The sequence below is a fragment of the Astyanax mexicanus genome, chromosome 25 (genome assembly GCF_023375975.1).
Source record: "Astyanax mexicanus isolate ESR-SI-001 chromosome 25, AstMex3_surface, whole genome shotgun sequence".
In the NCBI taxonomy this organism is placed as follows: domain Eukaryota; kingdom Metazoa; phylum Chordata; class Actinopteri; order Characiformes; family Acestrorhamphidae; genus Astyanax; species Astyanax mexicanus.
The window spans coordinates 9,055,244-9,082,407 of NC_064432.1; the positions used below are offsets into that span (position 1 = coordinate 9,055,244).

The window sequence follows — 27,164 nt, forward strand, 5'->3', positions numbered from 1 at the left end:
ACACACAGTGCTGCGAGTCAAACGCGGAGGAGTTCACTAGCGCCCAGAGCTGCGTGATTACTTTTTTCATTTTTATTATAGTTTAATTTAATTTTGTTTTGTTTTTTTCTCCTACAGTTCAGTAAGTTTTAATTTGTTTTTAGAGTGGGCTTGATAGTTTTTATTAGTTTTCACACATCTCATCAGAGAGATCAATCTAAGAAACGAGAAAGAGAAAGAGAGATAGATTTGAGTTCTGGTATGAGCTAGGGTAAAGGTTCTCACACACTGAATCTCCTGTTTCTCTTTCATCTGCCTCGCGCTCATATTGTAATCCCATACATAATTCTGCAGTTTCTCAGTGTTTTCTGTCGTATTTCGCGGCTAGCGCGAGCACTTTAAACGAGAACAAACGCCACGGACCACGAGGTGCCGCGCGCTGCCGCTGCTGTGCCGTATCCGCTGCTGTGCCGTATCCGACTCCCAGCTGAATCCGACTCCGCTTCGCGAACAGAATCGGCACAACACCGCCCGCTGTACAACAGCGCTTATAAATAAATTAAATACGAAAATGAGGGTGTTCTATCAGTACTTTCAATTAGTTTAAGTTAGTTTTATAAACACACAATACAGTTCGAGTTAGTTCTTTTTTTCCTTTTAATTACCGTTTTTATTAGATTCAGTTAACACAAATGTTTTTTCACTTTCAGTTTTCGCTATTTCGTTCGCTTTCATGAACAATAATAATTGGTTACTCGGCAACATTGTGATTATCACACCAGAGCTTTATATCAAATAAAAATTTAATTAGAAAACAGATGCCTACATCTCGGACTATTTTCTGGAGCCCGACCCGACCCGACCCGGCCCGAGGAATTTCGGGTCGGTCCTTGGGTCAGGTCGGGTTCGGGCAGAGAATCTAAGCTCTAGCACAGCAGCAGCACAAACCATTCTCCTACCGTCTCTCTGCAGCTGAACTGGTCCAGATCCTCACTAAACCCCAAACCCAGCCTTTATCTCAGGGTGGAGCTTCTGAAAACCTTCATTAGAGCATCATTATCCAAACTGTACAAACTGTGACTGTGCTCATGTGCTGGATGTGTGATTATAATAATAAACAGGTTTTCAGAGACGCAGAGCAGAGAACCCTCTTTCAGATGAAGCGTCTCAGACTGAACGCTCGAGACAAAGCTTTATGAAGTTTTCAGTTTCTGAGTAAACAGCGCTGGTTAGAGGATGGAGCTGAGACGTTTCTGAGACTGTGTCTTTCTCACTGTTACACAGAGAATCGTGGCGGCTCCACCAGCAGAAACCCTTATTCACCCTCTAATCTGTATTTAATGCTACAATATTTTACTGTTAATTATTTTTTCTATAAATTACTCCTTTAGTTTTCTATAAAATATTTGAATCTGTAATTTTACTGCAGACTGTAAATCACTGATCAGCCTCACAGCCTCAGATCCAGCATTTAAGCTGCTGATTGGCTCCCTCTAGTGGATTTATTATGGCGTCACACCCAAACTCAACCTGTTTCTAATCCTGACTGAAGATCCTGACAGGATTATGAAACTTTGAGCAAATACTGGATTTTCAGAGCTCAGTTTAGTGAATATGTTTCTCTCAGTTTTCTGAATGGAACAGTTGATGTCTTCAGTTCATCTATGAGAGAGAATCAAACTGCTGCTGCTGATCAGTGTGAGAAACAGTGGATAAAACACTCATTAGAAATGTTGAGAGATGCATGTACTGTACGTTCAGAACTGTGCATGGAAATATAAACACAAACATACATAAAGAAGTTATGTGTTGTAATCTCATAAATGCAGTAGTGTATGAGAGATTAAGATCAGCTTTAATAAAGAGCAGGTGGGCTCTGCTGTTTTCACACCTTAAGCTCACACAGGAAACTATACGAGCCACTTGACCACTTCCTTTATTTTAGTTAAAGTAGCCGAGAGGTGCAGCACTGCTGTAGTGTTTCTACAGAGACGCAGTAATTCAGTGTTTCAGTCTTTTAGAGATTAGACATGTCTCTGAGTGTTTATGATGACGTGATTGGATTTGGGGAGATGAACAGAGGAGATAAAGTGGAGATGGTGGTGGATATCTACGAGAGTGCAGATGCTGTTAGAGGTCATGACCCCAACACAGAGATGGAGGACACCAACACAATGAGGATCCTGAAGACACAACAAGCAGGTACCATTACTAATTACAGGTTACTGATGAAGGTGTACTTAACAGTAGTTAAACATGTATGGTAGTGGTCTAAGAGTGTGCAGGGTGCTGGAACAAGTGTATCAGACACCAGTGTTACTGCTTGGTTAAGAAAAGCCTACAAAAGAAAGGTTTCCAACCAAGAGGCCTTCTTAGGTCAGGAACCAGTGAAATGTGGGTGTGAGAAAGTAAGACTCTATTAACTTGTTAAATTATATACTTTAGCATTGTTTATTTTGTACTGTATGGGGATAAGCATGCACCCCTTTAGACCTGATAAACAGGAAGTAGTAGAGAGAGACACAAACACAGAGACTCAAATGTATGTTTATTGCATTAAGTTAAGTTGCCCTCCACCACACCAAAATAATCTTAAAGGGCTAACCCCCCTGATTTTAGGTGACTCAAATTTGGAAAAGGCTAAAAATGTGAGGAGTACTTTGGGAGGGGTACTGGGTGATGTATGGGTTTAGAGACAGGGCAGGAGGGAGAGCCAATTGGCAGAGCTGCAGCAGTTTGCCTCTGATAGCGGTGAGATGCAGGAGATGCATTTCTGCAGATATTTAAATATATCTTTTAATGGGACAACACTGACAAAAGGACACTTTGGAACAATGAAAAATAGTCTGTGGTTATATAACAGTGTAAATTTAGATTTAGATAACTCAATATATAGCCATTAAAGTCTAAAATACCGGCAACACAAGTGAGTACACCCCTAAGAGACTACACCCCGAAATGTCCTATTTTTTTTTTTTTTATAATTTTATTTCTAATTTTTTCCCATTTTCTCCCCAATTTACACGGCCAATTACCCAACCCATTCATTAGGACTCCCCCTATCACTAGTGATACCTCAACACACCAGGAGGGTGAAGACTAGCACATGCTTCCTCCGATACATGTGAAGTCAGCCACCGCTTCTTTTCGAGCTGCTGCTGATGCAGCATTACCGAGCAGCCAGCGCGCTTGGAGGAAAGCGCAGCGGCTCGGCTCCAGTACATCAGCTCACAGACGCCCTGTGCTGCAGACATCCCCGTAGGAGTGATGTGGGGAGAGAGCGCCATCTACCCACCCAGAGGGAGCAGGGCCAATTTTGCTCCCTCTGACGCCGGCAGCTTGATGGCAAAGCTGCATGAGCTGGGGTTCGAACCGGCGACCTCCTGCTCATAGTGGCAGCGCTTTAGACCGCTGGACCACTCGGCGCCCCCGAAATGTCCTAATTGAGCAAAAAGAGCAGGGTCCATTCAGAACAGACCTTGTGTTGGTCGTCCAAAGAAGCACATGCTCAGCATCATCTCCTAATGCTGTCTTTGAAAGATAGGTGTAGGAGTGCCGTCAGCTTTGCTGCAGAGATTGAAGAGGTGGGGGTTCAGCCTGTCAGTGCTCAGATCATACGCTGCACAGTACACCAAATCGGTCTACATGGTTTTCACCCCAGAAGAAAACCTGTTCTGAAGTCTGTACAGAAGAAATCTTGCAAACAGTTTGCTGAATACATGTCAACAAAGGACATGGATTACTGGAACCATATCCTGTGGTCGGATGAGACCAAGATTAATTCATTTGGTTGGTCAAATGGTCTCAAGCATGTGTGGCTGCAATCAAGTAAGGAGTACAAAGATAAGTATGTCAAGCCTACAGTCAAGCATGGTGGTGGAAATGCCATGGTCTGGGGCTGCATGAGTGCAGCAAGTGTTGGGGAGTTACATTTCATTGAGGGACACATGCACTCCAATATGTACTGTGAAATCTCTCGCTTTTCCCTGTTGCACTACCCTCTTCTAAGATTTCAGCCTGGTGTCTGGTCTCTGGAGCTGAAAGCTAGAGGCAAATGTGATGAGGTAATGAATGTCCTGTCCTGGTCCACTCTCCTGTGCATACTGGGATGCGGCCACATGTTCACAGAGGCTGTTGGGGGGCAGAAAAATGGTTGCACATGTGGCCAATGGCATTGCGCAGGCACTTGGGGCAGCAGTTGTTGCCCTTCAAACAGCCCTATCTCCACCAAGACTGATGGTGCTGCAGGGCCGCAAGACCTGGCTGACTGCAGATGGTCTGGGTCTGCTGTGTGTTCTCCTGCTGACTACAATCACAGTGCTGTGGATCCAGTTCAACCACCTGACTGGCCCCCATGTTTTCAGTGCGGTCTCCATCCAGGGTTGTTTCAAGGCATTTGGATGCCCCAAGCAAAAACATAACAGACTTAAACCTTCTGCAGTTTGCAAATTAGACAGACACACCTAATGATTTGAAGAAAGTGAACAGCTGTTATATAATGCCCTTAATTATCAGAGGTTATTCCTACCTTCCATTTGGTGGAAAGATTATCATGGTAGAATAGCTAGCATAGCAGAAAAGACATGCCACCTTTATTAAAACCAAAGGAATCCTTTTTTTTCTGTATTTTTCTGGACTGAAACTCTGCTTCCTGGTTGCTGAGGGTTCATATTTTGTTGGTTGCAGGAATCACAAACCTGGCTGTGAGGGTCCCGCTTGAGGGGGATTCGAATAAAAGTCTCGTTGAACTTTCATTTATTGACCATCACAGAAATTAACTCTACTGTTGTCCTTTTTTCACCCTCCTCCATCTTTACTTTCTGAAACAGACTATTGGTAGTAAGCCGTCTATCACAAAACCTGGAGCTATCAGCCAACAGCATTTGATGAGGGAGATGACCCTGACCCCGCCAATAAACTGTCAAAACCCCCCTTTTCTACACTTAGACGCGAAACTTTCACTGGAGCAAAAAGAGCAGCCCCAGGCAATGCACATAATGTAAAGGACAGCTGTAAATTCAAGATGAAAAAAAAAAAACACTTGAAAAGGAGTAAAATGAAGTTCGAAAAAACTTTTGACACTGATGTGATGCCATACTTGTCCCTCCTCCAGTTCTATCCATCCCTTGTCCTTTCCAGACTCCCCTCACCTCGACTTTGTGGTTATATTGGACCTTTTAATTTATACACGTGACACTGTGGACTGAAGAATGTTAAATATCTGCATACAGTTTCAGAAACTGAATGTTGTTTTCGTCCATCTGCACTACTATCAGACTTCATCTCAACTCCCATAATTAATTTCACCTTGCCATGAGCACACTGATCAGTGTTCAGCTTTACAACTTACAAGTGTTGGTGTACCTAAGCTCTTCCCTGAGGCAACCCTTCATTATCAATTTACATACTGCTGTCCCATGACTTTTGTCAACTCAGTGTACTTATTATTTCTATGATTAAAGTTCATGTATCTGTGTTTCCTCATAGAGAGTCGCTCTGCAGGAAGCAGACGCTACAGACTGGCTGCAGTGGGTCTGGGTCTGCTGTGTGTTCTCCTGCTGACTGCCATCACAGTGCTGTGGATCCAGTTCAACCACCTGACTGCAGAGAGAGACCAGTTACAGACCAGTTACACCAACCTGACTGCAGAGAGAGACCAGTTACAGACCAGTAACACCAACCTGACTGCAGAGAGAGACCAGTTACAGACCAGTAACACCAACCTGACTGCAGAGAGAGACCAGTTACAGGCAGAGAGAGACGGGCTCCAGAGAAGGTTTTCTGAACTGGGTTAGTGATTAATTGCAGTTTTTAATCACTTTATTAGGAACACCATTGTAACACTGGTTTCAGGTTAAACTGGTACAGAGTTGTGCCACTAAATCATTCCACATCGTTACACTATGGAGTTACATTTAATCCACAACGTGTTGTACTCGTAAAGAGCTATTAGAAGGTGTTCATCAAGTGCAAATATAAAAACAGTCTAAGTGCATTCAGTTCCATATTCAGATGCAATAATTTGCCTTAAATCTTAAGTGTTCCAGTAAATCTGTATCTTACCTGTAAAGTCGGAATTGTACGTTCTTTCAGGTTAACTCACACATTTGTGTCTCATTTCTTTCTGCCAGCTCTGTTTCACATCTCTCAGAATTGTAATCATATAAACCAGAGAAGAGAGTTAAAATGTTTTACTGTGAAGAGCATCAAACATTTGTGACCCAGACGTGACCACAGGTGTTTTCTCATAATGCATTGCTTTTGTGTTTCATCCATAGATAAAGCAGTTAGAGACGGGTGGATCTACTTCAGCTCCAGTCTTTACTACGTCTCTACTGAGAAGAAGAACTGGACTGAGAGCAGAAACGACTGCAGAGAGAGAGGATCAGACCTGGTGATCATCAACAGCAGAGAAGAACAGGTGAGAGAGAGAGAGAGAGAGAGAGAGAGGGGGGGGGGGGGTCTACATTGTTTAAATATTTCTGTTAGTGAAATATCTGTGCAATAATCATAGAAATCTGTGGAACAGTTCTGGTTCTTATGGAATAATCTAAAATGCTGAAATCATCGTGTGTGTGGTTGTGTGAGAGACGTCTGGGTTGTTGGAAATGTGTAAACAGTTATTGTTCTTCAACAGGTCTTCATTAACACATTGAGAAAAGGTCAGAGGGTTTGGATTGGTCTGAGTGACGGTGAAACAGAGGGGGTCTGGAAATGGGTGGACGGATCAGAACTGATCACTCGGTAAGAGACTCCTGAACTGAACTCTGATCATGATGCAGTTACTGACTCTCACTCCTCACTGCTCTGATAAACACTCTGATACTCTCCTTCTCTCTGATAGGTTCTGGAGAACTGGACAACCCGATAATTACGGAGATGAGGACTGTGTTTTTTACGGCTTTGGGTCTGATCCTGTTAAGAACTGGGCTGATTATCCCTGTAATAGTGATTTAATTTGGATCTGTGAAAAGAGAATATAAAGAGTCTGTATTGTGTGTAATTATATTAATTTTCTTGGTACTTTTGAATATATTCTCTTTTTAAAATGGTTTAATTAAACAAAATCAGGAGTGTTCTATAAAGATTTATTTCACAATTATTAAGCCTGATTCATCCTATTCATAGATAGTTTTTACTTTTAGTGGAAAATCTCAATTACAAAATTCTGTGTAGAACAAGAATATGCTTAATCCTTTTTTGGGAAATCAACCCATTATGTTAAAATGTTTTTTGGACATCCCTCCTAATGAATGCATTCAGTTCCTTTAAACTGCTGACACAGACGTGCAAATGCACACACTCTTAAGTGCACAGCAACAGAACTTTATTCCAAAATTTACCCCATTTTTAAAACAATCACTAGGCAGTCAACACACTCAGAAAACAGCACCAGCTCTTATACATCAGCCAACACACACACACAGCCAACTGGCCTCGCTCTGACTCCGGCTGCTGATGATGATGCAGCTACTGAATGTAAATGCACTCTTTAGCGCTGTGCTTTAGTTTAAACCCTTTAAATCTGTATAACTTCCAACAACAAGTAAATTAGCATCCAATTATACACAAGCTAATTAACATGGAGACACACACATTTAGCAGCAGCACAAACCATTCTCCTACCGTCTCTCTGCAGCTGAACTGGTCCAGATCCTCACTAAACCCCAAACCCAGCCTTTATCTCATGGTGGAGCTTCTGAAAACCTTCATTAGAGCATCAATATCCAAACTGTACAAACTGTGACTGTGCTCATGTGCTGGATGTGTGATTATAATAATAAACAGGTTTTCAGAGACGCAGAGCAGAGAACCCTCTTTCAGATGAAGCGTCTCAGACTGAACGATCGAGACAAAGCTTTATGAAGTTTTCAGTTTCTGAGTAAACAGCGCTGGTTAGAGGATGGAGCTGAGACGTATCTGAGACTGTGTCTTTCTCACTGTTACACAGAGAATCGCGGCGGCTCCACCAGCAGAAACCCTTATTCACCCTCTAATCTGTATTTAATGCTACAATATTTAACTGTTAATTATTTTTTCTATAAATTACTCCTTTAGTTTGTTATAAAATATTTTAATCTGTAATTTTACTGCAGACTGTAAATCACTGATCAGCCTCACAGTCTCAGATCCAGCATTTAAGCTGCTGATTGGTTCCCTCTAGTGGATTTATTATGGCGTCACACCCAAACTCAACCTGTTTCTAATCCAGACTGAAGATCCTGACAGGATTATGAAATTTTAAGCAAATACTGGATTTTCAGAGCTCAGTTTAGTGAATATGTTTCTCTCAGTTTTCTGAATGGAACAGTTGATGTCTTCAGTTCATCTATGAGAGAGAATCAAACTGCTGCTGCTTATCAGTGTGAGAAACAGTGGATAAAACACTCATTAGAAATGTTGAGAGATGCATGTACTGTACGTTCAGAACTGTGCATGGAATATACACATATAAACATACATAAAGAAGTTATATTCAGTTTATATTGTAATCTCATAAATGTAGTCGTGTATGAGAGATTTAAGATCAGCTTTAATAAAGAGCATGAGAGCTCTGCTGTTTTCACCCCTTCAGCTCAGACAGGAAACTGTATATTGTTGATGGCACTTGGACACTTCCTTTATTAACAGCACTACTGTAGTTAAAGTAGGTGAGCGGTGCAGCACTGCTGTAGTGTTCCTACAGAGACGCAGTAATTCAGTGTTTCAGTCTTTTAGAGATTAGACATGTCTCTGAGTGTTTATGATGATGTGATTGGATCTGAGGAGATGAACAGAGGAGATACAGTGGAGATGGTGGTGGATATCTACGAGAGTGCAGACGCTGTTAGAGGTCATGACCCCAACACAGAGATGGATGACACCAACACAATGAGGATCCTGAAGACACCTCAAGCAGGTACCATTACTAATTACTGATTACTGATAAGTGTACTTGACAGCAGTTATGTATGGTAGTGGTGTAAGAGTGTGTGGTGCTGGAACAAGTGTATCAGACACCAGTGTTACTGCTTGTTTAAGAAAAGCCTACAAAAGAAAGGTTTCCAACCAAGAGGCCTTCTTAGGTCAGGAACCAGTGAAATGTGGGTGTGAGAAAGTTGGACTCTATTAACTTGTTAAATTATATACTTTAGCATTGTTTATTTTGTACCATATGGGATAGATGTGCACCCCTGTGGACCTGATAAACAGGAAGCTGTAGACTAAAACATACGTTTATTGAATAAAGTTGCCCTCCACCACACCCAAGCAAATTTAAAGGGTAACTAACCTCCCTGAGTTCAGTTGACTTAGCCCTAAGCTCATATTTGAAAAAGACTAAAAATGGGAGGGGTAGTTTGTGACGGGCACTGGGTGATGTATGGTTATAGAGGCAGGGCATGCAGATGGTTGAATGTCAGCAGGGGTAGTATTATTGATTGACTGATCTGCATAATATCACAGCTTATAAATGTGCCCAGCTGGGTTAATCAGTTCATTTTGCTTAGCTGGTGGAGTGGTGTGGAAGTGGGTCTGCGGTTCTCTCGTTATTCCTGTTCCTATTCGTTAGTCCTGATCCACTCTCCCGTGCAGCCTGGGACGTTAATTTGACTGCATGTTCACAGAGGCTGTTGGGTGGAGGAAAAGTGGTTGCACATGTGGCCAGTGGCGTTGAGCCGGCATTTGGGGCAGCATTTGTTGCCTTTTAAACAGCCCACTTTCCACCAAGCCTCTATCCAGGGTGGTTTTAGGCATGTGGGTGCCCCAAGCAAAAAAACACAGCAGATTTAAGCATTCTGTTGTTTGGGAATTAGACAGGCACACCTGAACAATTTCAAGTGAAGCTTTTGTGCACAAGTGTAGAAAGGGGTGGTTTTGACAGCTTGGGAGCAGGGTCATGGTCAACTTCCTCAGCCATTACTATTGATTGATATCTTCAGGTTTTGTGAGTCACTGCCTTCTACGAATAACCTCTTTTAGAAGCAAAGACAGAGGAGGGCGAGGAAGAAGGACAGCAGGACAGTTAGCTAGCTATGCTAAAAGCCAAACACTGTCAGCCCAGCTTCAGCAAGTGGAACAAGCCACCGGCTTTAGCGCCTGGAACGAGCTGTTCACCAGAAATTTACACAGGCAATTTTTTTTTTCAATAATTTTTTCGCAGGATAGATTTTTTCACCTTTTTTGCGCCCCCAACATTTGACATTGATGTGATGCCACACTGGTCCCTTCTCCGGTTATATCCTTCTCTTGTCCTTTCCAAACTCCCCCCGACTCAGTTTTATTGGACCTTTTAATTTACACTTGTGAAACTGTGGACTGAGGAATGTTAAATATCTGTATAGAGAGCTACAGAAATGGAAGGATGTTTCCATCCATCTGCACTACTACCAGACCTCATGCCAACTCGCATAAATTCATTTCACCTTGCCATGAGAACACTGACCAGTGTTCAACTTCACAACTTATACAAGTGTGGGCGTACTGAAGCCTTTCCTTGAGGCACACCTTCATGATCAGTTTACATATTTCTGTCCTATGACTTTTGCCATTTTAGTATCCTTATTGTTTAAATGAGTTATGTATCTGTGTTTCCTCATAGAGAGTCGCTCTGCAGGAAGCAGACGCTACAGACTGGCTGCAGTGGGTCTGGGTCTGCTGTGTGTTCTCCTGCTGACTGCCATCACAGTGCTGTGGATCCAGTTCAACCACCTGACTGCAGAGAGAGACCAGTTACAGACCAGTTACACCAACCTGACTGCAGAGAGAGACCAGTTACAGACCAGTTACACCAACCTGACTGCAGAGAGAGACCAGTTACAGACCAGTTACACCAACCTGACTGCAGAGAGAGACGGGCTCCAGAGAAGGCTTTCTGAACTGGGTTAGTGATTAATTGCAGTTCTTAATCACTTTATTAGGAACATCATTCTAACACTGGTTTCAGGTTAAACTGGTACAGAGTTGTACATCTAAATCATTCCACATCTTTACACTATGGAGTTATATTTAGGCCACAACATGTTGTACTCGTAGTTTATTTGAAGGTGTTCATCAAGTGCAAATATAAAAATAGTCAATAGTGCATTCAGTTCCATATTCAGCAACAGAAATTAGCATTTTGTTTACTCTTGCACTTTTCATTAATTCAGATCATTTTTCAGTTTTCTACGTTAGAACTTTCAGTATTGTTGCACTGAAACCAGAATCACAGCCTTAAAGCTTTCCATTAAATCTGTATCTTACCTGTAAAGTCTGAATTGTAGATACATACTTTCAGGTTAACTCACATTTGTGTCTCATTGCTTTACAAGTTCTGGCAGATCTGTTTCACATCTCTCAGAATCGTAATCATATAGACCAGTGTAAAGTGTTAAAAAGTATTTTACTGTGAAGAGCATCAAGCAATCGTGACCTAGAAGTGACCACAGGTGTTTTCTCATAATGCATTGCTTTTGTATTTCATTCATAGAAAAGGCAGCTAGGGAAGGGTGGGTCTACTTCAACTCCAGTCTTTACTACGTCTCTAATGAGAAGAAGAACTGGACTGAGAGCAGAGACGACTGCAGAGAGAGAGGATCAGACCTGGTGATCATCAACAGCAGAGAAGAACAAGTGAGAGAGAGAGAGAGAGAGAGAGAGAGAGACTTTGACTTTTAACGACACTTTATTATAACCAAATTGTGTTATAAAATCTTAAAAGTCAGTTTTAGGCCATCTCGGCCGTTAAAATAATCATTTTAAAAACAGAGGATCACAACAGCATATGGGTAAATAAATAAATAAATAAATATATAAATAAATAACCGTAAATCATTCCTCGCAGTTTAAAACTGAGGTGCAAAGCAGAGCTCATCATCTAAAACTGAGCACACAGCCTCACCACAACACCACACTGCCGTAAAAGTTATAAGATCCGACATACATTTGTAATAATTAAAATCAATTAAAACCCTGGATCTGACAAGTCTAGACAGGATTGTTACTGCGTCGGTGTCAGCTGCTTGAGCCACTTTGTTCCTGCGACTAATGTAGATCGCCAACTTAGCCTGACCAAGGATAAAATTGATCAGCTGACACCTGAATCTCTCTCTCCGCACATATTTAAAACCCAGGATAAAAATCTGAGGTGTAAAAACCACATTAAGAGCCATAAAAACAGAGTGTAAAACCTTAAAAAGGGGACATAGCCTAAAACAGTGCATAAAAGCGTGAAACACCGTTTCCCTCTGAGAACAGAAGGGACAACCTTGAGTGACATCAGGATTTAAAATGGAAATAAAAGAATTCACAGAGACAATACCGTGTAAAATCCTCCACTGCAGGTCAGCCACTCTCTTAGTTAACGGTGGTTTATATAGCGCTCTCCATTCTGGGTGAACCTCATCATTTAGACCCAGAACATCACGCCATGGTGTGTCTGCTCTGGTCTCCAGTCTCTTTCTGTTAAAAACTTTCATACAGGTCTTGTACAGTCTTTTACCCGACACCGAGCTGAGGTCCATGTCCGGCTCCTCTGTGTTGTCCAGGAGTGGTCCCTGACAGCCCTGATAGTCCGGAGTGATGATGACCCTGGGAAAGGGGTCATCTCCATCAGGGTTGAGTACTCCTTTGCCAAAGTCTGTCAGCAGAACCCGCTCCTCAGAAGACAGCGCAGACCTCCAGCGCTGCAGGATCTGGGCCACGACTCTAAAGGACCTCACCCTCAGACACACCGCCAGGTTCTCCACTTTGTCCAACCCAGGCCCTGCAACCTCCACCAGCCGACGAAGCGTCATGACGTTCGTGATGACCAGCGTCCTGACCAGTGCGGGGGAGGTCCGGCTCGTCACATCCAGTCGTGACCCATAGACCAGAGGCTCCTCCAGGAGCCAGTACAACGAGGTTTCACCCAGTCTGGACGTGTTAAAAAAGTTCCAAATTCTAAAAAGTCCACAGTAAAACAAAGGTAATCCAGTAAAATCCAGTGCTTTAGTATCCATTAAAAACAGAGTTCTGTCCAATCCCATTCCGCCCACCATTTGTAAAATCCTGCATGCCACTGTTCTCCATATCAAGTCCTTTGGGCCGGTGAGCAGTCTCTGTATGAACTGGAGGCGAAAGGCAGCAGTCCTGCTGGCTAGGTGGACCAGCCCTTGTCCTCCTTCCTCCTTGGGCAGGAAGAGAACTGCCTGTGGTAACCAGTGCAGTCGGTCCCAGAAAAAGTCCACCAGTAAAGCCTGAATGCCAGCAAGTAGGTTCGGTGGGGGATCCACACACGCCAGCTTATGCCATAAAAACGAAGCAGCAAGGTTATTCACAATTAAAACCCGACCCCGATAAGACAGCTGAGGGATTATCCCGTTCCACCTATTGAGACGACCCTTCACCTTCTCAATAGTTCCCTCCCAGTTTTGCTTTTCATAATCGCTGTCTCCCAAGTACACTCCCAGATATTTAAAACCACCCGTCCTCCATGACAACCCAGGCAGTGCGAGTCCCCCTGTATAACATTCCCGAAAGAGCACACCCCTGCCTGATACCTCTATGAACATTAAAAGGCGCGCATAAACCACCGTTTACTTTCAGTACACTTTCTATGTCACTGTACAGAACTTTGATCATAGCTATGAAACCAGGGTTGAACCTAAAGTTCTCCAGAACTTTCCACAAATACTCGTGTTCAACCCGATCAAAAGCCTTTTCCTGGTCCAAAAATACGAGACCAGTTTTCAAACCCAATAGTCTGGAGACGGCCAAAACATCTCGAATTAAATGAACATTATCAAAAATAGACCTGCCAGGCACACAGTACGTCTGGTCAAGGTGAACCACCTGCTCCATCACCTTCCCCAGTCTCAAGGCTAATGCTTTTGAGAGTAGCTTGCAGTCTGTACACAACAATGACACAGGGCGCCAGTTTTTCATCCAAGTCAGATCCCCCTTCTTTGGCAGTAGGGTCAGGACAGCTCTCCTGCAGCTCAGTGGGAGCTTCCCATCCTGCACGCTGGCCTGAAGCACCTCCAGCACGTCCTGACCCAACACTGACCAGAACGCCTTGTAGAACTCGACCGGGAGGCCATCAATGCCCGGAGCCCGGCCGTTCTCCATGCCCTGGAGGGCTTCATACAGCTCCCCCACAGTGAGCTCAGCGTCTAGTGCTCTGGCAGACTGCGACGTGATCTTTGCCTGAAGGGGGAAGAATCTCTCCTCTACACCCTGTACATTGGCTCGCTCACTCTCATACAGCTTTGAGAAAAAGCTGACTGTCTGCTGCCGAATTTCAGAAGGCTCAGATACGAGATCCCCTGATTCAGTTCGCACAGCATGCATAAACCTTTTCTGTCCATTTTTACGCTCGAGACCAAAGAAGAACTTTGAAGGAGCATCCATTTCCGTTACATTACGGAAACGAGAACGGACCAGCGCCCCCTGTGCTGTAATGCCTAGCAGATCAGCTAACGCAGCCTTTTTTCTTTTAAGAGCTGTAATACGCTCTTGATTTCCTGTGGGTTCTGTAAAACCTTGAAGCTCCATGATCTCAATCTCCAGAGCTTTCAGAGATCTGGTAATGTCTCTAGTGACATTGACAGTGTACTGCTGACAAAACACTTTAATGTGTACTTTTGCTACGTCCCACCAACTCTGTAATGAATTAAAAGATGCTTTCTGTGACTTTAAAACATCCCAAAAAAAGGTAAAAGACTCTGTAAAATTAGCATCATCTAAAAGTGAGGTATTAAAATGCCAATACGCACTCTGAGGTTTAATATTACTTTTTCTAAAAGTACACTGAACCACACAGTGGTCCGTAAAACCAACAGGAGAAATAAAACAGTGCGTAAAAACAGATAAATGATGCTTAAAACCATAAAATTGGTCAAGCCTGGCCAGGGAGAGAGCATTATCTCTAGAATGTGCATATTTATATTGCTTTTGTACACCATGTAAATTCCTCCATATGTCACACAAATCATGAGTCTCAATTAGCTCACACAGCCGCCTGCGGGATGCAGTGTGTGGCTCCAGGTGGTTCCTGTCCAGGCTATCAGCTGTACAGTTAAAATCCCCACCCAAGACTAAAAAATCTGTAAAATCACAGTCAGAGAGTACAGAGCTGAGCCTGTCTAAAAACAACATCCTCTCCACTCCTAGAGTGGGAGCGTACACACAAATAAAAACAAAGGTCTCATTCTCAAAACAGGCTTTTACTTTTAGCAGCCTCCCAGGTAAAATCTCATCTACTGTGTAAGAGTAGGGGATAAAACTGGACACAAATAAAATACCAACTCCACTGCTAACAGAAGAATAATTACTTAAAATGGCCAAGCCATCCCACTCTTTTGCCCATTCTATGTTCATTTCATCATCACTGTGCGTCTCTTGGATAAAAAAAGACATCAGCACGCTTTTGTTTGGCCAACTCATAAAACATTGCTCTCTTAACGGGGTCTCGTGCATCATTTAAGTTTAAAGAAGCAATCTTAATATCAGACATTAAAATGATAAAATAACATAAAACAGTGATGGCAAGGGCCAGTCCAAAACAGGGACTAAAAAACTTTAAAAACAGCATCATTACAAGCTTTGCAGGCTGGTCAGTATCTTGTTTAATCTGTAAACTTCTGTAGTGGTAAAAGCCTTCTCTCGTCTTAAAAGTTTAACGTCATGGATGAACTGGTCTGTGTCTGTAAAATGATCCTCCACCCGCACACCTCTCTGCCCTTTAGACTCTTTTAAAAACTTCTTAATTTGTACAGCAGTATACACAACAGGGATTCTCTCATCCTGAGAGCACACAGACCACCCAGAGTCAGAAACAGAGCCATCATTTTCACCTTCATCATCACCCTCACTCCCCTTCACCTCCTCATCTGTACCACTGACCTCAGTCTTTGCCTGCTTTTTCCCTGTTTCCTTTCCTGACTTTTTCCTTTTAGTTGGCACTTTAAAAACAGGTTCATCCACCATCTCCAGATCATTTAAAACCACAACTTCAGCAGAGGCAGGTTTATCGCAGTCACTCACCTCTGCTGTCTGCCCCTCAGTGCCCCCCGCCGCGCTGCACGCCTCCTCCACGAGCGGCTCCTCCACAGCTGGAGGAGATGATGAAGGTGCCTCCGCGGCGCGTGCAGTTCCCCCAGTCTCCTCCGTTTCAGCCTCGGACCCGCTCACCTCGCCCTGTTCCGACCCCGGGGCAGTCGGCGCATCTCCCGCGCCCAAGCCCGCAGCCGCCGCAGGGGGAACGGCCACTGCGGGCTCCGCAGCAGCGGTACCCGGCCACTCGCGCTCAACACCCGCGGGCACACCTGAGCTCGCGTTAGCCTTCTCCGGGCAGGCTCGCACCAGATGACCCGCTTGTCCACACCAAAAGCACTTTATATCGGTGTCAGTGGACACGTACACGGTGTAGTCAAACTCATCGACTTTTAACTTCAGAACCAGGTCCAGATCTTCCACATCCTTCAGGTTTAGTAAAACCATCCTCCTAAAAGACACCAGGTGCTTTAACAGGGGAGATTTAAGTCCGAGACTAAGCCTCTTCACGGAGGAGACAACTTTGCCGTAGCGGGAAAGCTCACGGACAAGTAGCTCGTCTTTAATGAATGGGGGAACATTCGACAGTATCACCTTTCTCGCGGGGGTACTGAGGGGCAACACCGGGAAGAGCTGACCGTTTATAATTACTCCCTTACTGATCAGGTCGTTCGCTCTTTCCACGCTGTTTAAAAACAGAACCATGGAGTTGTTCATGCGGGAGGTGGAGAGCATGTTTTCATGTCCCACGAGCTCTCCGACAGCAAGGCAACAGGTCTCAATACTCGCCTTACAGGCGAACTTCACTCCATTCTGCCTGGAGAGCTGCTCAAACGGCGAACTCTTTGGAGCCTCAGAGCTCCTCCGAGCCGCCGCACTCCAGGCCATGCTCACGCCACTCAAAACGAAAACGAAAGTAAACAACAAAAAAAAAGTTTGGCAAAAACGCCAAGCGCTCTCACACACACCCTCCGTCTCCTTCCAACACTCACGCTCACGCATGCGCAGAGAGAGAGAGAGAGAGAGAGATGTTTAATACTGTTTATGTCAGCAGTAAGAGTGTATTTACCTCTAAAACACTGTATGACTACTTAGTTCTGTCAAAATAATATGACAGTTCCTTGTTTCACCACTGTTAATTTTATTAGCTCTATTGATCATACACACAGTGAAGAAGAGTCCAGTCAGAAGAGCATAGTTAAAAGAATATGTTTATAAGAACACAGTTGAACACAGTTAGAAGAGCACAGTTCAGTGCTGTTGACCTAACAGAGTTCTGGTTCTTATAAAATAGTTTACAGAGGGGAGAGAGGTGGGTTGTTGGAAATGTGTAAACAGTTATTGTACTTCAACAGGTCTTCATTAACACATTGAGAAAAGGGGGGATGGTTTGGATTGGTCTGAGTGACGGTGAAACAGAGGGGGTCTGGAAATGGGTGGACGGATCAGAACTGATCACTGCGTAAGAGACTCCTGAACTGAACTCTGATCATGATGCAGTTACTGACTCTCACTCCTCACTGCTCTGATAAACACTCTGATACTCTCCTTCTCTCTGATAGGTTCTGGAACCCTGGAGAACCCAACAGTTATGGAGATGAGGACTGTGGTTTATACGGCTATGGGTCTGATCCTATGAATAACTGGGCTGATTATCCCTGTAATAACCAGTTCTTTTGGATCTGTGAAAAGAGAGTATAAAGAGTAGATATTGTGGGAGAAGTGTGTAATATTACCTTTTTGTTACTCCTGAATAACTTCTCTTTTTAAAAGTGTTTAATTAAATAAAGACAAAAACAAGAATCTGCTGAAAACAGGAGTGTTCTATAAAGACTCATTTCACTGTTATTCATTCTGATTAATCTTAGTCATACACAGTTTTTACTTTTAGTGAAAAATCTCAATCACAAATTTTGTGCAGTACAAGAATATGCTTAACCTCTTTTTGGGAAACCAACCCATTATGTTAAAATGTTTTTGGACATCCCTCCTAATGAATGCATTGACTTACTTTAAACTGCTGACACGGACGTGCAAATGCACACACTCTAAATGGACAGGTACTATAGTTAAGTATTTATTCCAAATTGTAACCCAATTTCTACGCAATTTGTAAGTCCAACTACCCAATCACTAGGCAGTGAACACACTTAGAAGAAAGCACCAGATCCCCAGATCTGATACATCAGCCAACAGACACCTGAGCTGAAAACACAGACAATTGTCCTCTCTCAGACTCCGGCTGCTGATGGTGATACAGCGACTGAATGTAAATACCCTCCTTAACACTCTGCTTTAGGTCAGACCCTTAAAACCTGTATAACTTCCAATAACAACTACAAAAACATCCAATTATACACAAGCTAATTAACATGGAGTCACACACTCAGCACAGCATAGAGCTTAGATCAGCCCAAAAAATCCAACCCGACCCAGCCCGAGCCCGTGCACGTTCTGCCCGAACCATAAACTGTCTGTTTTCAGACTGTCTGAATGAGCGAAATATGATCAGAATTATGTTAATTAACACGGTAACATAGAAGCATAGAACTATTCTTTCATTAAAATGATTTTTAAGAACAGCTACACACACTGCTGCGAGTCAAACGCGGAGGAGTTCACGTGCGCCCAGAGCTACGTGATTACATTTTTCATATTTTTTATTATAGTTTAATTTAATTTTGTTTTTTCTCCTACAGTTCAGTAAGTTTTAATTTGTTTTTAGAGTGGGCTTGATAGTTTTTATTAGTTTTCACACATCTCATCAGAGAGATCAATCTAAGAAACGAGAAAGAGAAAGAGAAAGAGAGAGATTTGAGTTCTGGTATGAGCTAGGGTAAAGGTTCTCACACACTGAATCTCCTGTTTCTCTTTCATCTGCCCCGCGCTCATATTGTAATGTAATTGTAATTGTTTTCAGTTTCTGAGTAAACAGCGCTGGTTAGAGGATGGAGCTGAGACGTATCTGAGACTGTGTTTTTCTCACTGTTACACAGAGAATCGTGGCGGCTCCACTGACAAAAACCTTATTCACCCTCTACTCCATATTTAATTCCACAATATTTTACTGTTAATTATTTTTACTATAAATTACTCCTTTAATTTTTATCCAGACCTGTCCAGAGACACCACAAAGATTAATCAAATATTTTAATCTGTAATTTTACTGCAGACTGTAAATCACTGATCAGCCTCAGATCCAGCATTTAAATTGCTGATTGGCTCCCTCTAGTGGATTGATCATGACATCACACCCAAACTCAACCTGTTTCTAATCCTGACTGAAGATCCTGACAGGATTATGAAACTCTGAGCAAATACTGGATTTTCAGAGCTCAGTTTAGTGAATATGTTTCTCTCAGTTTTCTGAATGGAACAGTTGATGTCTTCAGTTCATCTATGAGAGAGAATCAAACTGCTGCTGCTGATCAGTGTGTAAAAAAAACAGTGGATAAAACACTCATTAGAAATGTGGAGTGATAGATGTACTGTACTTTCAGAACTGTGCATGGAATATACACATATAAACATACATAAAGAAGTTACACTCAGTTTATATTGTAATCTCATAAATGTAGTCGTGTATGAGAGATTAAGATCAGCTTTAATAAAGAGCAGGAGAGCTCTGCTGTTTTCACACCTTCAACTCAGACAGGAAACTGTTTATTGTTGATGACACTTGGACACTTCCTTTATTAACAGCACTACTGTAGTTAAAGTAGGTGAGCGGTGCAGCACTGCTGTAGTGTTTCTACAGAGACGCAGTAATTCAGTGTTTCAGTCTTTTAGAGATTAGACATGTCTCTGAGTGTTTATGATGATGTGATTGGATCTGAGGAGATTAACAGAGGAGATAAAGTGGAGATGGTGGTGGATATCTACGAGAGTGCAGACGCTGTTAGAGGTCATGACCCCAACACAGAGATGGATGACACCAACACAATGAGGATCCTGAAGACACCTCAAGCAGGTACCATTACTAATTACTGGCTACTGATAAGTGTACTTGACAGCAGTTATGTGTGGTAGTGGTGTAAGAGTGTGCAGGGTGTTGGAACAAGTGTATCAGACACCAGTGTTACTGCTTGGTTAAGAAAAGCCTACAAAAGAAAGGTTTCCAACCAAGAGGCCTTCTTAGGTCAGAAACCAGTGAAATGTGGGTGTGAGAAAGTTGGACCCTATTAACTTGTTAAATTATATACATTAGCATTGTTTATTTTGTACCATATGGGGATAGATGTGCACCCCTGTGGACCTGATAAACAGGAAGCTGTAGATTCAGGGACACAGGGACAGTGAAAAGATACGTTTATTGAATAAAGCTGCCATTCACCACACCCAAGCCAATTTAAAGGGTAACTAACCTCCCTGAGTTCAGTTGACTTAGCCCTAAGCTTAGGGCTGCTCGATAATGGGAAAAATCAATATCACGATATTTTCAGTCAATATTGATATGACGATATTTTAAACGATATATTTTAATAAGCCCTCATTTACTCAATTAAGAACAGTGTAGCCAATTCGTCGACTGAATGTTTTATCATAGTGTCCATGTTTTTTGTTTGATTGTTTTGGACAGAATGGCAGGTTTCAGTCTAGGTAGCTACCTTCAAGTTGTCAACAAAGTTACCTTACGATTACCTTACCCTTTTTTTAGTAAGTAGAACGGTGAAACTGAGCTTTTTAAAAGCATTTCCGGGCTGTTTAAATGAGCCAAATCTGTTCAGAATTATGTTAATTAACATTATAACACTGAAGAAGCATAGATCTATTATTTAAGAAAAATCTGTAAATTAGCCTACAAGAATGATGTCTGAATGATCGAATATAATTTAACATGGTTTAAGAATATAAAATAATTTCTAAACAAACGAACTATTTTATATTGAGCTTATACTGCATTTAAAGTGAGCTCTGAGCTGAGAGGAAGGCTTGGATTAAATAATTTACCAAAACAGGCGGACACTGTGGGATTTTTTAATCAGGTGATGTGGACAGCTCACATTGCACGTCTGAATCGTTTGTTGTGTATAAGCAAAGCCTTCAGTTCATATGCTAACACTGACGTCCGGCTGACAGGCTGCTTGGGATATTTGCGGTTTTGTTGGTAACATTAGTTTGGCTGTTTCCTTCAATTCTATTGAGAATTTCGTTTTGATATTTTGAAATTCGTTAGATTATATTTTTATACATTATATTTTTTATATATGTTTAGTATTTTGTTTTTCCTATTTTATATAATATGTTGATTAAAATGTCGTGACGTTAAGAAATCGGCTCGCAGGAGACAACCGACATTAGTTTCATTTTAAAATAATAGAAACCTGTCCTTTATATTTGACAATATTTGTTTAACTTTACATGTCCTTACTCATCTAAAGTTTATTTATCTGAAATGAGTTTTATATGGTTATTTGTAGCGGTTCTAAACTCAGTTCCGCGCGCTGTGAAAGAGACTAGGCGCAGCGCATTTTACCGCAATCTTGGTCAGATAACATTTCAGTAAAGATGGTGGTTATAGTTGTATATCATTGCTTTGCTGTTTGAACTACACTTCAACCGACGTTACTATTTTTACCAAGACTGAGGCGCAGTGCCGCGCGCGTTCTCCGCGGTGCTCACGCAGAACAGCCAGCAGCCAACCGCATTTTACAGCACTGACCTAAACTATTAATGAATTAATATATTTTACTTTCTCAAAATGTGACCACGGAACACGTTAAATGGTCGCGGGCCATATCTTTCCCGCGGGCCGCCTATTACCGACCTATGTTATATGTAATTTCACACTGGAATAACTGCTACTCAGTACTCACCTATGGCCAAGCGTGGTCGACGCCTGAAACATTGGAGCCTCATCCATTCGTTGATTTCGGTAGCCAGGTTCACATTCGCGGCGTTATCGGTTGTGATGCTTGACGCTTGTATGGCTAGACCAAATATCTGTCGTTGCTGCGAAGTGATCCGCTTCAAGCACTTCTTTTGCAACTTTCTCTCTGAACATTTCGTACATCGCTGGCAGGACATTTCTGCTAAAATAATGTCGAGAGGGCAGAGCATAACTTGTCAAACTCGTAGATCATTTTCTTAAAACCCTCACCCTCTACTGCATAGATAACATGCATATATTTGGCTAAAAAATAGCCGATGGATTCTGTGAGAGCCTTGTGCCTCTCTGAAGTTGTGGCTTACAGAGTGGCGTTGTAGAGTGTGCCTTGCATTAATGACTGGGTGGTCTTGCTGGTTGAGGCGACGTTGGCATAGTCTATTTTTTGTTTTTTCTTTATCGTGTCGTCCTGAATTGCTCTGTGGTTTACCTTGAGGTGGGTGAATAAGTTTGTTGTGTTGGCGAAATCTTGCAGATGATTCTCTTCTGTTCTGAGTCTTTTTCTTCGAAACTGAAGTGGTCCCAGATCACCTAACTTTTTCTTAATTTTTTCTCAACTAACTGAGCCTGCCCTGTAGCTTCCATTTCCGAGCCAATATTAGTGCTGCTAATCTTCACTCTCTTCAGCAGCCTCAATGGAGAGGAAGTGAGCAGGAGACTCCAGAGCTGTTCTGACGTCAATGACGTACCACACGCCGATGTTTTGCTCAACCCATTCGCTGCCACGCCAGTGCAGCGGCAGCACAGATAAATTACAAAAATCGTTTATATTCGATATTATGAATTTTGAGATCGTTTGACACCAATATCGCCATCGTGATCAAAATTCGATATATTGCACAGCCCTACCTAAGCTCATATTTGAAAAAGACTAAAAAATGAGAGGGGTAGTTTGGGAGGGGCACTGGGTGATGTATGGGTTTAGAGGCAGGGCAGAAGGGCTTGGTTGAGTTTCAGCAGCAGCAGTGTGCATCTGATAGCAGTGAGATGCAGATGGTTAGATGTCAGCAGGGGGTAGTATTATTGTTTGACTGATCTGCATATTATCACAGCTTATAAATGTGCCCAGCTGGGTTAATCAGTTCAATTTGCTTTAGCTGGATACCCCTAACCAGTGTCGTGGTGTGGGAGTGGGTCTGCGGTTCTCTTGTTATTCCCTGTAACACTCCCCTCTTCTAGGATTTCAGCCACCAGGGTCATGGATGCAAACATGACAGGGTTACAAATGTCCTGTCCTGGTCCACTCTCTCGGACAGCCTGGGACGTTAATGCAGCCACATGTTCACAGAGGCTGTTGGGTGCAGGAAAAGTGGTTACAGGTGCAGCCAGTGGCTTTGAGCAAGTATTTGGGGCAGCAGTTATTGCCCTTTAAACAGCCCATTTGCTGTTGCTGCTGACTACCATCACAGTGCTTACTTACTGGCTACCATGTTCTCAGTTAGGTCTGACCCAAGGTTCTGCAGCTAGCAGGAGTCTCAGTCTGGACGGATAGTGTCAACATCTGGCTTCTGGCCAGACGCCCTCGTCCTCAGGACTGTGTTGTTCGCTGGTCTATGGCGTCACATCAATGTCACAAGTCAGGGGAGCAAAAACACCAGGTGAAGAAAAAAAACAGCCAGTTTTAACTGGTTTTTCAACTGTGGAACTCACAAGCACAAAAAAGAAAATGTGTGCACTGAACAATTTTTTTGTCCATTATATAACAGCAGAGTTACTTTTTTTTACCTTTTCAGGTGTCAAGTGAAGCTTTTGTGCACAAGTGTAGAAAGGGGTGGTTTTAACAGATTGGGAGCAGGTCGAAGCCTTTCCCTGAGGCAACCCTTCATGATCAACTTACATATTGCTGTCCTATGACTTTTGGCATTTCAGTGTACTTATTATTTCTATGAGTAAAGTTCTTGTATCTGTGTTTCCTCATAGAGAGTCGCTCTGCAGGAAGCAGACGCTACAGACTGGCTGCAGTGGGTCTGGGTCTGCTGTGTGTTCTCCTGCTGACTGCCATCACAGTGCTGTGGATCCAGTTCAACCACCTGACTGCAGAGAGAGACCAGTTACAGACCAGTTACACCAACCTGGCTGCAGAGAGAGACCAGTTACAGGCAGAGAGAGATGGGCTCCAGAGAAGGCTTTCTGAACTGGGTTAGTGATTAATTGCAGTTCTTAATCACTTTATTAGGAACATCATTCTAACACTGGTTTGAGGTTAAACTGGTACAGAGTTGTACAACTAAAACATTCCACATCGTTACACTATGGAGTTACATTTAATCCACAACGTGTTGTACTCGTAAAGTGTTATTTGAAGGTGTTCATCAAGTGCAAATATAAAACAGTCTAAGTGCATTCAGTTCCATTTTCAGATGCACTTTTTATTCATTCGGATCATTTTTTTGTTTTCTACGTTCAAATTTTTATCAGTGTTGTTGCACTGAAAACAGAATCACAGCCTTAAATCTTAAGTGTTCCATTAAATCTGTATCTTACCTGTAAAGTCTGAATTGTACGTTCTTTCAGGTTAACTCACACATTTGTGTCTCATTTCTTTCTGCCAGCTCTGTTTCACATCTCTCAGAATTGTAATCATATAAACCAGAGAAAAGAGTTAAAATGTTTTACTGTGAAGAGCATCAAACATTTGTGACCCAGAAGTGACCACAGGTGTTTTCTCATAATGCATTGCTTTTGTGTTTCATCCATAGATAAAGCAGTTAGAGACGGGTGGATCTACTTCAGCTCCAGTCTTTACTACGTCTCTACTGAGAAGAAGAGCTGGAGAGAGAGCAGAAACGACTGCAGAGAGAGAGGATCAGACCTGGTGATCATCAACAGCAGAGAAGAACAGGTGAGAGAGATAGAGAGAGAGAGAGAGAGAGAGAGATGTATAAAACTGTTTAGTAATGTTTATCGCAGCAGTAAGAGTTTATTTACCTGTAAAGCACTGTAAAACTACATACATTTTCTGACAGTTTTTTGTTTCTACTTCCTCTGTTCATTTTTTTATCTCCACTGATCATAAACACTGGGAAAACGTAAATCACGCATCGGATCTCGATGAAAGAAAGGTTGAGAAGAGAAGTTAAAAATCTTTACTGATATAAATTGTGTAATTAGTTGAGAACAAAATGAAAACAACCACTGAAATCATAGCCTCATCCAGTTTCTGTGAAGATTGAAGAACAGGGTGAAAGTAGGATAATAAATTATGTAGAGAAATAGAGGGACTACTGTCTGTAATTATAGAACTACAGTGTCCTATATGATCAGTGCAGCTAATAAGACGGACTGTGGACTGTGTTTAAAACACAAATTCAGTGAAGAAGAGTCCAGTCAGAAGAACTGAGTTAGAAGAATATGATTAGAAGAACACAATTGAACACAGTTAGAAGAGCACAGTTAAGTGCTGTTGATCTCACAGGTTTCCTACAGGTGGAAGAGTGCTGGTTCTTATAGAATAATTTTAAATGCTCAAATGATGACATGTCTTCAACAGGTCTTCATTAACACATTGATAAAAGATCAGAAGGTTTGGATTGGTCTGAGTGACGGTGAAACAGAGGGGGTCTGGAAATGGGTGGACGGATCAGAACTGATCACTGGGTAAGAGACTCCTGAACTGAACTCTGATCATGATGCAGTTACTGACTCTCACTCCTCACTGCTCTGATAAACACTCTGATACTCTCCTTCTCTCTGATAGGTTCTGGAAAACTGGACAACCCGATAATTACGAAGATGAGGACTGTGGTTTATACGGCTATGGGTCTGATCCTGTGAAGAACTGGGCTGATTATCCCTGTAATAACCAGTATTTTTGGATCTGTGAAAAGAGAATATAAAGAGTAGATATTGTGTGAGAAGTGTGTAATATTACCTTTTTGTTACTCCTGAATAACTTCTCTTTTTAAAAGTGTTTAATTAAATAAAGACAAAAACAAGAATCTGCTGAAAACAGGAGTGTTCTATAAAGACTCATTTCACTGTTATTCATTCTGATTAATCTTAGTCATACACAGTTTTTACTTTTAGTGAAAAATCTCAATCACAAATTTTGTGTAGTACAAGAATATGCTTAACCTCTTTTTGGGACACCAACCCATTATGTTAAAATGTTTTTGGACATCCCTCCTAATGAATGCATTGACTTACTTTAAACTGCTGACACAGACGTGCAAATGCAAACACTCGGTAAGTGCACAGCAACTGAACTTAATAATTTATTCCAAATTTTACTGCAATTTCTACGCAATTTGTAAGTCCAATACCCAATCACTAGGCAGTCAACACACTCAGAAGAAAGCACCAGATCCCCAGATCTGATACATCAGCCAACAGACACCTGAGCTGAAAACACAGACAACTGTCCTCTCTCGGACTCTGGCTGCTGATGGTGATACAGCTACTGAATGTAAATACCCTCCTTAACACTCTGCTTTAGGTCAGACCCTTAAAACCTGTATAACTTCCAATAACAACTACAAAAACATCCAATTATACACAAGCTAATTAACATGAAGTCACACACTCAGCACAGCAGCAGCACAAACCATTCTCCTACCGTCTCTCTGCAGCTGAACTGGTCCAGATCCTCACTTAACCCCAAACCCAGCCTTTATCTCAGGGTGGAGCTTCTGAAAACCTTCATTAGAGCATCAATATCCAAACTGTACAAACTGTGACTGTGCTCATGTGCTGGATGTGTGATTATAATAATAAACAGGTTTTCAGAGACGCAGAGCAGAGAACCCTCTTTCAGATGAAGCGTCTCAGACTGAACGATCGAGACAAAGCTTTATGAAGTTTTCAGTTTCTGAGTAAACAGTGCTGGTTAGAGGATGGAGCTGAGACATATCTGAGACTGTGTTTTTCTCACTGTTACACAGAGAATCGTGGCGGCTCCACCAGCAGAAACCCTTATTCATCCTCTACCCTGTATTTAATTCTACAATATTTTACTGTTAATTATTTTTACAATAAATTACTCCTTTATTTTTATTATCTAGACCTGTCCAGAGACACCACCAAGATTAATAAAATATTTTAATCTGTAATTTTACTGCAGACTGTAAATCACTGATCAGCCTCACAGCCTCAGATCCAGCATTTACAGGGCTGCTTTATGAATTCATGCAATGCAACTATGTCTTAAAAGCATTTGACACTGTTTTACTCCTATTCAGTGTGGGCATACCTTTTGCTAATATTACTTTTATATTTTTTACACTTACTTTTTAAGTTAACTGATCATTTATCAGTTTTAAAATCTGTTATTTCACTTGTTTCAGTGCTTTTTAAAACATGTTGATCC

At 42.1% G+C, this 27,164-nt stretch overlaps 1 protein-coding gene across 1 annotated transcript; it reads left to right on the top strand.

Annotated features, from left to right (window-relative positions):
* The first annotated feature begins 1,937 nt into the window (after window positions 1–1,937).
* On the top strand, window positions 1,938–25,695 carry LOC125787877 (CD209 antigen-like). Its single transcript, XM_049472691.1, has 6 exons — window positions 1,938–2,200; window positions 5,486–5,729; window positions 10,696–10,840; window positions 11,447–11,571; window positions 25,350–25,456; window positions 25,557–25,695. Exons 1-6 carry the CDS (start codon window positions 2,010–2,012, stop codon window positions 25,693–25,695), a joined length of 951 nt encoding a protein of 316 aa, XP_049328648.1. The 5' UTR covers window positions 1,938–2,009.
* Window positions 25,696–27,164: the final 1,469 nt, after the last annotated feature.